The sequence below is a fragment of the Procambarus clarkii genome, chromosome 30 (genome assembly GCF_040958095.1).
Source record: "Procambarus clarkii isolate CNS0578487 chromosome 30, FALCON_Pclarkii_2.0, whole genome shotgun sequence".
Taxonomy (NCBI): domain Eukaryota; kingdom Metazoa; phylum Arthropoda; class Malacostraca; order Decapoda; family Cambaridae; genus Procambarus; species Procambarus clarkii.
The window spans coordinates 12,756,709-12,768,429 of NC_091179.1; the positions used below are offsets into that span (position 1 = coordinate 12,756,709).

Below are 11,721 nucleotides of genomic sequence, written 5' to 3' on the forward strand. Positions count from 1 at the left end.
AAAATGAATTTTGGAGAACTGATTTTTCAGTTACCATCAACAGTGAAAAGAAATATAAGAAACAGAGAAAATTCGTGTTAGAATTATTAATCTTACTTTTTCGGTCATATTTAATAATATATATATATATATATATATATATATATATATATATATATATATATATATATATATATATATATATATATATATATATATATATATAACCTAGAAGGGGTACCACCTCTGGTGCAAGTGTAGGGACCCATAGCCTCGGAGAAGAAAATAAAGAGTACTCAGAGAAGACCTTGTGGATCCTCACTGAACACTTTGATATTTTCTTCTCCTACCACCCCTATTCTTTTGTTATGTGTGTATATTTATATAACTTTATTGAAAATGTCATTACACAAAAAAAGTTACAATATTGATTACATGCAGGGTACAAGGCTACTTGTCACAAGTTGTACAGCTCTTCCAGCTCCTCAGATGGTGGGCAGGAACCATGGATGCAGTGAGCATTTCCTCTCTGGATTGCCACACTAAGGCGATGAAAAAGAAAACTGGCAGCTCTAGGGTTTCTAGTTGTTTCGATTAGCTTAGACCCCAACTCCTTCAAAAAGCTAGCAGCACTTTTACCCCAGGCACCAAGTGTCTCTGAGGCAATGGGGACAAAATTGTAGTGGTGCTCAAGGTCTCTGTATTTACGTGACTTGGCCGCTTCCCGGTGATTGGCAGCTCCTCCTGCTTGTGTAGCACTGAAGTCAACATAGGTATTGGCTAAAGTTGAAACGCATGTGTAGTCCCACACCAACTGTCTACCATTCTTCCAGGGGTTCACCGTGATTCCGTCTGGGCGACCGACAGGCTCATCAGAGTTGCGGGACATTAGGTAACGGGGCTCTCTCTCTGCTGGACAACCGGCTGTGGTAAGGCTTCTCTTAATATTGTCATTGACCTCGCCGTGTCTTGCATGCCATCCTCCTGTCCTTTGGCAGAGAAGGCCATGCCGTCCGTATCTGTCGGCCTCTGCCTCGCCGCTAATACACCTGTATTCGGTGTGGATTGGGGCAGCGAGGCGGAGAGCCACGGCAATTCGGAGGGCCTGCGGTGTGAGACGGGTGCCGGTTGCTGACATTGGGGTTGCTAATAGGAAATCACCTGCATGGGGAGCTGCTACAGCTCTAAGTCGGGCAGTGTCATGTGGTGTTGTTGCAGCTTCTAGCAAAGTCGCAGCTTCTTGGTCGGCTATGGGGCGATCCCAGCTGGATTGCTTATGGGCTTCAGAAGGCGGTGGTTGGGGTGCTGGTCCTGCGAGAGAGACCCATTTGGTTGTGCAGTCTGTGAAGCTGGGATCATGTACCCCAGCCTGTTGAACTAGGTGCTCAGGTAGGATTTCCTTCACCAAGTTGTCAGACCCCACTGAAGAGGACAGGAACGCTGGTACAGCAATTTGTGTTGCTGTGCGCACGCCAAGGCCCCCGAGTCTGACAGGAAGGGAGGCCTGTTTCCACTGTAAGTCGCTGAGGGAAAGATTGAGGGCTTTTTCTAGTGTTGATTTCAGCAAGCTGTCGTACTCTTCTAATTTAATATTGTTGAAAGATGGCGAACATCTTAGAAAGTATATATATATATATATATATATATATATATATATATATATATATATATATATATATATATATATATATATATATATATATATATATATATATATATATATATATATATATATTTAGCTTGAATGATTGGTGGCAGCAAACCTTCAATCTTCCTAATATTCTAGCATTTCTACTTTCTACTCCTCTACTCTCCTCCTTGATCTCATTTTCTCCCTCTCAGTCTAAACTTTTCCTCTTCCCTCACCACTCTTCCTCATTTCTACCTCTACCTCTTCCCATGGGTTCCTTCATGCTTCATTCCTTTTCTTTCCATTTTCCGATACGTTACACGGTAATGGTGGTGGAGGTAATGGTGTGGTAATAGGGGTGATGGTGGTAACAATGGGAGTTGGTACCAGTTATTGGTGATTATGGTGAGAGCGATGATGGTGGTGGCTCCTGTTAGTATGGGTGATTTTGTTGTCTGTTACTGTTATGTCTTTTTTGTAATGACAGCTTGACTGGTGATGCTTTTGTGTTAGTGCTGGAGTGCTCCTGTTGCAGGTGTTGGAGGGCTCCTGTTGCAGGTGTTGGAGTGCTCCTGTTGCAGGTGTTGGAGTGCTCCTGTTGTAGGTGTTGGTGTTCCACCAGGAAAATAGTGCAACTCTTTCTCACGTGCATACTGAAGCTTCCATGTGAGTGGGAATGGTTTTGTGGGAGTGGGCTGGGTGTGAGTAGGCTGGGTGGGAGTAACCGGTGTGGGAGTGGGCTGCATGAGAGTGGGCGGAATAGTTATATCTTCACGAGACTATATAATACCTCGCAACCTACTTCAGTGCTTCACTAAAAGACTTACAAACATGGTTTAATGTTGACAACAACCTCTACTGCACTGGTATCCCGACCAACTGTGTTTACACTCCTCCTCCTCCTCTTCCTACACCCCCTCCTCCTCCTCCTCCTCCTCCTCCTCCTCCTCCTCCTCCTCCTCCTCCTCCTCCTCCTCCTCCTCCCCCCCCTCCTCTTCCTCCTCCACCCCCTCCTGCCCCTCCTCTTGATCCTGTCTGCCTCTCCAAAAACAATCCATCGCCTTTGATCTTAGTGTAGACGCTGCAGGCACTCTGGCTGTTATCTTAGTGCTGCTGCTGTTGGTGTATAACTTGTTTAAGCTTCAAGCTGTTGGTATCTAAGCTCCTGCTGTTACTCATGCTGTTGCATCTGCCGCTGCTGTTGATATTAGTCCTCTCGTAAGCTACGTATCAACCCTACGTTTGATTAAGCGCGACTAACCTGTTTGTATTGTTGATGGCAGGATTGTTAGCATTACTATTCCATAACTTTTTTTAACTATTGACCAGGTGGAATATTGACCAGGTGGAATATTGACCAGGTGGAATATTGACCAGGTGGAATATTGACCAGGTGGAATATTGACCAGGTGGAATATTGACCGGGTCGAACATTCACCAGATGAACCATTGACCAAGTGAAACAATCACCAAGTGAATCTTTCATCAGATAACATAACTAATACGACAGATAACTGTCTCTTAATCAGTTCAGTTTGCTTAAATGTTCGTTTTAAAATAGGCGCTCGAGAATGTCCCTCTGAAATGTTTGCTTTCAGAAGGCACAACCTCTCACACGTTGAGAGGTTGAGCTATCTCCCACCCTCGCCTGGGCGCCACGGGTGATGGGAGAGGGAAATTGGGAGAGGTAAAAGAGGGAATTGAAAAGTTGGGAGAGCGAAATTTGAGATCTAGGGGGAGAAGAAATGGGGATGGTGTGAGTGAATGAGAATGAGAATCGCCAGAGAGAGAAATTTGTGAATTCTTCGATAAAACTGGGAGACTTCTAGAGAGAAAAAAAATAGGATACTACAAAAGCCCCCAAAAATGCATCCTATAAGAAAAAAAAGTGGCAGACGTCTAGAGATAAAATTGGGAGTCTTCAAGAACCAAAATAAGGCAGTCTTCAAGATTTTAGAATTGGGAGACTTCAAGAGTTGAAATGGGAGTCTCGGCCGTCTAACCATAAAATGGTACTCTACAAGCAAGAAAATATTGAGTCTTCAAGACAGACATTAGCAATTTTCAAGAAAGAAATTTGGAAGTCTTCAAAATAAAATTGAAACAGTTGAAGAGGAAAATTAGGCAACAAGGAAGAACCGAAAAGTAATTTGGAAATTGTAGAGCGAATGTAAAGGAAGAAGGAAATTTAAGATGGGAAGAGATAATTGGCAAGTGGAAGAGAAAAAATTGGGAGTTGGTGAGGAGTGAAGCACGAATATGGTAAAAAGGTATTGATAATAATTGAACGGTAGGACGTCGCTCTACCGTCCACTTGGGGTGCACGGTAGAGCAACGGTTTCGCTTCATGCAGGTCGGCGTTCAATCCCCGACGGTCTAAGTAGTTGGTCATCATTCCTCCCCCATCCCCTCTCCCCCCTCGTCCCATTCCAAATCGTTATCCTGACCACTTCCCAGTGCTATATAGCCGTAATGGCTTGACGCTTACTCATGATAATTCCCCTCCCTTCTCCTGCTGCTGCTGATATTTTGTGTCGCTTCTCCTCCTGGTGCTGATATTTATCTTACAAATGCTGTCGCAGCACCACCATCACAACCACCACCACCACCACCACCACCAACACCACCACCACCACCAGCACCACAACCATCACCACCACCACCAGCACCACCAGCACCACCACCACCAACACCACCACCACCACCAGCATCACCACCACCACCAGCACCACAACCATCACCACCACCACCAGCACCACCACCACCACCACCACCAGCCCCACAACCACCACCATCACCACCACAACCACCACCACCACCACCACCACCACCACCAGCACCACAACCACCACCATTCACCACCACAACCACCACCACCACCACCACCACCAGCACCACACACCACCACCACCACCAGCACCACCACCACCACCAGCACCACCCCCCCCCCCACCACCACCACACACCACCCCCACCACCACTCAAGGGGAAAAACAACAGCTCCACAGCGCCTGGCGAGGAAGTATGAGGCGTCACCAGAAGCAGTGTTGCTCTCCAACACTGACGTAGACGGTGTTGAAGTATGGCATCTCCGCCAGGCCTCCAGGAGACGCCGTCGATTGCCAAGGACGAACAGCGGATCGTGAGAAGAGTGACGTAGTCTTCCCTTCCTCTCCTCTCTTCCTCCTCCTCCTCTCCTCTCTTCCTCCTCCTCCTCTTCTTCTTCCTCCTCCTCCTCCTCCTCCTCACACATTATGCTGGGGACTGGACCCTCCATCAAATGGCGAATTCCGCTTGAGCGTTGTTGCGCATAAGTAATACAGCACTACCCTCGCTGCCACGTGAGTAATGAGACACACTACACCTGAGAGACACATTGTGCGTGAGACACACTATGCGTGAGACACATTGGAGTGAGACACACTATGCGTGAGACACATGGGAGTGAGACACACTATGCGTGAGACACATTGGAGTGAGACACACTATGCGTGAGACACACTATGCGTGAGACACATTATGCGTGAGACACATAGGAGTGAGACACACTATGCGTGAGACACATTATGCGTGAGACACATTATGCGTGAGACACATTATGCGTGAGACACATAGGAGTGAGACACACTATGCGTGAGACACACTATGCGTGAGACACATAGGAGTGAGACACATAGGAGTGAGACACACTATGCGTGAGACACATTATGCGTGAGACACGTATTGCGCGAGAGACATTATGCGTGACATAGTTCGTCTGCAGCCGAAAGACATTGGGGGTGGAGGAGGAGGGGTATGAGGGGGCGTGGAGGGGGTAAGAGGGGGGCGTGAAGGGGGTAAGAGGGGGTAAGAGGGGGTAAGAGGGGGCGTGGAGGGGGGTAAGAGGGTACAAGAGGGGTTCGGTAGACGACAAGAGCGAGGAGTTAAGACTCAGAGCTTCGAGGAGCGGGTGTTGGGGGTAAGGGGGTGGGGGGTAACACGTTAATGCAGGAGGCAGTGAGGTGTTAAGGCGGGAGGGGGGGGGGTGTGAAGGCTTATTGGTGTGTGGGGGGGGGGAGGTAGTGTCAACTCGTAAAGGGGGTGCGTTAAGGCGTTTGCAAATAGTGTAATTGGTGTATGGAACAAATTACCGGATATCGTAATAGACACAAGATCACTGGAGTGTTTCAAGCGTAGATCAGACACATATACGGATGCATCTGAGTGGATATAAAGAGGCGCTGCCTCGCGCGATCCAATACGCCATCTGCGCTTTAATTGTAGCCTTCTGTTGACGCCAAACCAATAGAGCCTATAGAAAACATTGAAAAGCATCACTGAAAGTACTCAAAGTATGGGTAACGATGTGTATCAGTGCTATACCGACGGTTCTGTAGAAGAAGGTGGACGATGTACCGGATGTGCATGCAATATATTTGAACAATCTTCTCTCGTACATACAGTAATGAAGCGCGTCAATGATCTTCTCTCGTACATACAGTAATGAAGCGCGTCAATGATCTTCTCTCGTACATACAGCAATGAAGCGCGTCAATGATCTTCTCTCGTACATACAGTAATGAAGCGCGTCAATGATCTTCTCTCGTACATACAGCAATGAAGCGCGTCAATGATCTTCTCTCGTACATACAGCAATGAAGCGCGTCAATGGCTGGGTAAGTACAACTCAAACCACACTTGCAGGCATATACCTTGCCACTGAAATTTAAAAAGACAAAGGCAGTGGACTTATATACTGTGACTCGCAGAGTGCACTCCTGCTCCTGGCATTGAACGCACATAGTTAGTGACACACAGAAAATAGTCAGTGATATTCGAATGAATGTTTTAGCTGCTAAAAAAAACAGATTTGAAATTAAATTCCTATGGATACCATCACATGTTGGCATCTCAAGGCATGACAGTGTTGATATGCTTGCTAAGACAGCCTGTAGAAAATCAGTGGTAGAAATTGATATGGGTGTTTCATTAGCAGTGACAAAGAGAATACTTAAACAAATATCTAATGAAGATCTCACCGACCTAACAAATTCACAAAGACCTGAAAGTTGTAGCATTAAATATTATAATAGATATCGTGAGGAGACATTCACATATGGGACTAATAGAACAAGAATGTGATGTTATAGTGGCCAGAATACGCCTGGGATATAGACGTATCTGGCAGCTTTCTCAAAACCCAAATGTCGAGTACACAATGTTACATTTACATTTACATTTATTACATTTCACCTTTGTAAATGCACATTAATGACACTATGTAAAAGACACCTCGAACACTTTATGTAGGGCATACGTAAATCTGTGTATCTATGTATTTACGTATGTAGGTTAGCTTAGCATTTTAAAAGCACTGAACACCTTCTGTGGTTCATTGTTCAATAAACCCCTGAACTATAGGTTTAACACATCTCTAACCCTGTCCATGGAGGACAGAAGAAAATGTATATATGCTAGTTAGCATTGTAAATGTGTGGCCACGTCTGTGGTAGAAAATAATAAAGAAAAAAATATTATGCATTGATGACGGTTCTCTTATACATGTCAGTGCATTCACTCTAACCATTCATCCATTTTCTTGCATCAGTTGAAGCGTCATCAATGCATATGTAGGTCTTGCAATACGTACATGCTCTTCTTGGCAGCTCTTGCACCACGAACTTGAACGAATCCGCTAAATTGTTGTGAACAACGATTGCACAAATACTGAATTCAAAGAAATCGTCAGTAAGAAGCTAGGCAGCCAACTGACTGAGGATAATCAGGCCCCAAGGGTAGAAAATTGGCCCTCAAGAGAAAACATTTTAGTGTATTATAAAAATACATTCATTAAGGCATACAGGAAGGATGCGCAGGTGATACGAGACATAATTGACAGGAATTGCAAACCTTACAGTGAAAACGCCAGGATGCGTCCTGTCATTCATTATAACAACCCTCGTACATCATCTCTCATTATGAGAAAGAACACCTCTGCCTCCTCTGACAAACTGAGGTGTACCAATGTAGTGTGTCATTACAAATGCAGCTCTGGAGACTGTGCCCTCCGAAATATATGCTACATTGGACACATAACGAATACATTGAGTAAACGTCTTAAACTACATTTGCAAGAGGGAGTTATTAAGCAGCATCATTCTCAACACCACAACACCATCCTTAATCACCAAGACACAGTGAATGCACGACGATAACCACACGTACCGACGACCGCAGGAGGCTGTGTTCACTCGGGAGTTGACACCAGTAATCAACTTCCAGATGAATTTGGCATCGAGGTGTACCTCACACATATATATAGGTGGGTGTACCAACACACACACACTATATATATATATATATATATATATATATATATATATATATATATATATATATATATATATATATATATATATATATATATATATATATATGCGGATAATCCACAGAGAAATATGAAATGAGGTGAACGTTTCGGCTTGTTAAAGCCTTTGTCAACACCAGACTGACTATTCAGTCAGTCAGTCTGGTGTTGACAAAGGCTTTAACAAGCCGAAACGTTCACCTCATTTCATATTTCTCTGTGGATTTTCCGCATAAAATGATCAGTGTTTTGTGATCGTCAATTGCATATATTTATATATATATATATATATATATATATATATATATATATATATATATATATATATATATATATATATGCAAACAAGCCTGAATGGTCCCCAGGACTATATGCAACTAAAACTGAGCAACTGAGTGATAGCAACTGAGTTTTCAGTTATATATATATATATATATATATATATATATATATATATATATATATATATATATATATATATATATATATATATATATATATATATAGATAGATAGATGGATAGATAGATAGATAGATATAACAGTGTTATCATCCATCTGAACATGATGTCATCAACCTTCTTCCCGTGATAACAATTTATCAGTCCCCGTGGCGAAGTGATAGTACACTCGCCTGGCGTTTCGCGAGCGCTTTAGCCTGGGTTCGTGTCCTGGCCGTGGAGGATTGACTGGGCGCCAATCGTTAACTGTAGCCTTTGTTCATCCAGCACTGAATGGGTACCTGGTTGTTAAACGATTTGGCGGGTCGTATTCCAGGGAAAATTAGGATTTAGGACCTGCCCGAAACGTTTTGCGTGCTAGTGGCTGTACAAGAATGTAAGAACTCTTGTATATAAATAAATAAATATATATATAATATATATATATATATATATATATATATATATATATATATATATATATATATATATATATATATATATATATATCTGTTATAGCACCAAGCTATAAATAAATATATTTTATTCAACAAAGAAATGCGAAAGAATTGGACACAATTAATTTACATAAATAGATACGACTAAAACGTTGAGAAATGGTAAAAGTCCAATTTGAGGCAGGTGGTGCTGCAGTGTTCTCACAGGCAGATTACTGGATTCATTCGTTCTGTGAATCCGGGATTTACTGGGTATTTTCCCGCGGTAATCGGCCTCCACTACCCAGCGTGGTAAATTTATGTGTAAAGCCGCAAGCTGGTCTGGCGTAAGGTGGGCGTCAGGTGGGTATCAGGTGGGTGTCAGGTGGGTGTCGGGTGGGTGTCAGGTGGGTGTCAGGTGGGTGTCAGGTGGGTGTCAGGTGGGTGTCAGGTGGGCGTCAGGTAGGTGTCAGGTGGGTGTCAGGTGGGTGTCAGGTGGGCGTCAGGTAGGTGTCAGGTGGGCGTCAGGTGGGTGTCAGGTGTGTCAGGTGGGCGTCAGGTGGGTGTCAGGTGGGTGTCAGGTGGGCGTCAGGTGGGCGTCAGGTGGTGGGAGGTGAGCGAAACGTGGGCGTCAGGTGGGTGTCAGGTGGGTGTCAGGTGGGTGTCAGGTGGGCGTCAGGTAGGTGTCAGGTGGGTGTCAGGTGGGTGTCAGGTGGGTGTCAGGTAGGTGTCAGGTGGGCGTCAGGTGGGTGTCAGGTGTGTCAGATGGGTGTCAGGTGGGTGTCAGGTGGGCGTCAGGTAGGTGTCGGGTGGGTGTCAGGTGGGTGTCAGGTGGGCGTCAGGTGGGCGTCAGGTGGTGGGAGGTGAGCGAAACGTGGGCGTCAGGTGGGCGTCAGGTTGTGGGAGGTGAGCGAAACGTGGGCGTCAGGTGGGCGTCAGGTGGGTGTCAGGTAGGTGTCAGGTGGGTGTCAGGTGGGTGTCAGGTGGGTGTCAGGTGGGTGTCAGGTGGGTGTCAGGTGGGTGTCAGGTGGGCGTCAGGTGGGTGTCGGGTGGGTGTCAGGTGGGCGTCAGGTGGGTGTCAGGTGTGTGTCAGGTGGGCGTCAGGTGGGCGTAAAGTGGGCGGCCCCGCTCGTTACAGTGTGTTTATACCGTCCAAGAAACTCTGACATAAACGGACAAAAATAAGGATAAAGAGAAAGTGTGTAATTACTTAAGTGTAGTTACAGTATGAGGGCTACGCTCGTGGTGTCCCGTCTTCCCGGTACTCTTTGTCGTATAACGCTTATACGCTTATCGTATAACAACTGACGGCTTTGGCCTTCACCACCTTCTCACTTAGCTTGTTCCAATCGTCTGCTACTCTGCTTGCAAAATAAAAATGTATAACATTTTTTGGCACCTTTGTTTCCTTAGCTTGAACCTGTGTCGTCTTGTTTTCGAAGTTGCTGGTTTCAGGAATTCCTCTTTGTCAATTTGGTAGATTCTAGTTATTATTTTGTAAGTGTTGGTCATATCACTTCTTTTTCTTTTATCTTCTTGTTTTGGGATGTTTAACGCTTCTAGTCTTACCTTGTAACTCCTGTTTATCAGTTCTGGGGCCAGATTCATGAAAGAACTTACGCAAGCACTTACGAACGTGTACATCTTTATTCAATCTTTGACGGCTTTGGTTACATTTATTAAACAGTTTACAAGCAGGAAAACTTCCCATTCAGCTGTTGTTATTGTTATAAACAGCCTCCTGGTGCTTCGGAGCTCATTAACTGTTTAATAATTGTAAACAAAGCCGCCAAAGATTGAGAAAAGATGTACAGGTTCGTAAGCGCTTGCGTAAGTGCTTTCGTGAATCTGGCCCCAGGAAGGCATTTTGTAGCATGTCGCTGCACCTTTTCCAGTTTACTGATGTGCTTCTTGAGTTATTGGCACCCAACAACTGCTGCATATTCCAATTTTGGTCTCAGAAAAGTCATGAACAGTTTCTTTAGTATTTCACCGTCAATGTAATTAAAAGCAAGAGTGAAGTTAGAAAGCGATGCTCCTCGTACTATATTCTCTATGTGTTCCTCTGGTGGCAGCTTACTGTCCAACCCCCCCCCCCCCTCCCTAGGTCTCGGTCTTTATTAGAGTTCTGTAATTACATTCTACATAATTTGTAAGTTGTGTGTGGTGTATTTTCTCCGATTCCACATTCTATAAATGGCATTTATTCACATTGAATTCCATTTGCCACTTGACGCTCCAAGCACTTATTTTTTTCTTGATCGATTTGAAGGTCATTACAATCGTCTGCGTCTCCTATCTTCCCCAGTATCTTAGCATCATCTACAAACATGTTCATATAATTCTATATTCCTTCTGGTAGATCGTTTATGTAGACGATGAACATTACTGGTGCAAGAACTGAACCCTGTGGTACTCCGCTAGTGACATTCCTCCAGTCAAGATATATTGTCTCTGATTACTGCCCTCATCTGTCTGTCAGTTAGAATATTTGTCATCCATGTCAGAAGTCTCCCTGTCACTCGACCAGCATGTTTCAGTTTCCAGAACAGCCTCTTGTGTACTACTCTATCAAAATCTTTTTTTTTTAGGTTCAGAAAGACACTGTCAACCCAACCACCTCTTTACTGTAGAATCTCTGTAGCTCTAGAGAGAAAAAATTATATAGATTTGTTACACAGGATCTTCCTGTTCGAAAACTATATCGTCAGTCTGTTATTATATCATTACTCTATAGGTGTTCAACCCATTTGGTTTTAACTATTTTTTCTAGAGTTTTGACTGCCACGTTTGGTAGTGAAACAGGTTTATGATTTAAAGGTTCCTCTCGACTATCATTTTTATAGATTGGTACTACGTATGCATTTTTCCGTATATCTGCAAAGATTTC

General features: G+C 44.2%; 1 protein-coding gene across 1 annotated transcript; it reads right to left on the bottom strand.

Moving 5' to 3' along the window:
• Nucleotides 1-2,517: 2,517 nt before the first annotated feature.
• On the bottom strand, nucleotides 2,518-4,862 carry LOC138369909 (cilia- and flagella-associated protein 251). Its single transcript, XM_069333659.1, has 2 exons — nucleotides 4,675-4,862; nucleotides 2,518-2,725 (listed from the first exon to the last, which is right to left on the bottom strand). Exons 1-2 carry the CDS (start codon nucleotides 4,860-4,862, stop codon nucleotides 2,518-2,520), a joined length of 396 nt encoding a protein of 131 aa, XP_069189760.1.
• Nucleotides 4,863-11,721: the final 6,859 nt, after the last annotated feature.

Bases quoted from the DNA above. Each gene is read 5' to 3' on its own strand.
- LOC138369909 (XM_069333659.1), bottom strand. From the start codon at position 4,862: ATGTGTGAGGAGGAGGAGGAGGAGGAGGAAGAAGAAGAGGAGGAGGAG. The intron at 2,726-4,674 runs GTCAGTGTTGGA...ATACACCAACAG, and splicing joins CATACTTCAACACCGTCTAC to CAGCAGCACTAAGATAACAG.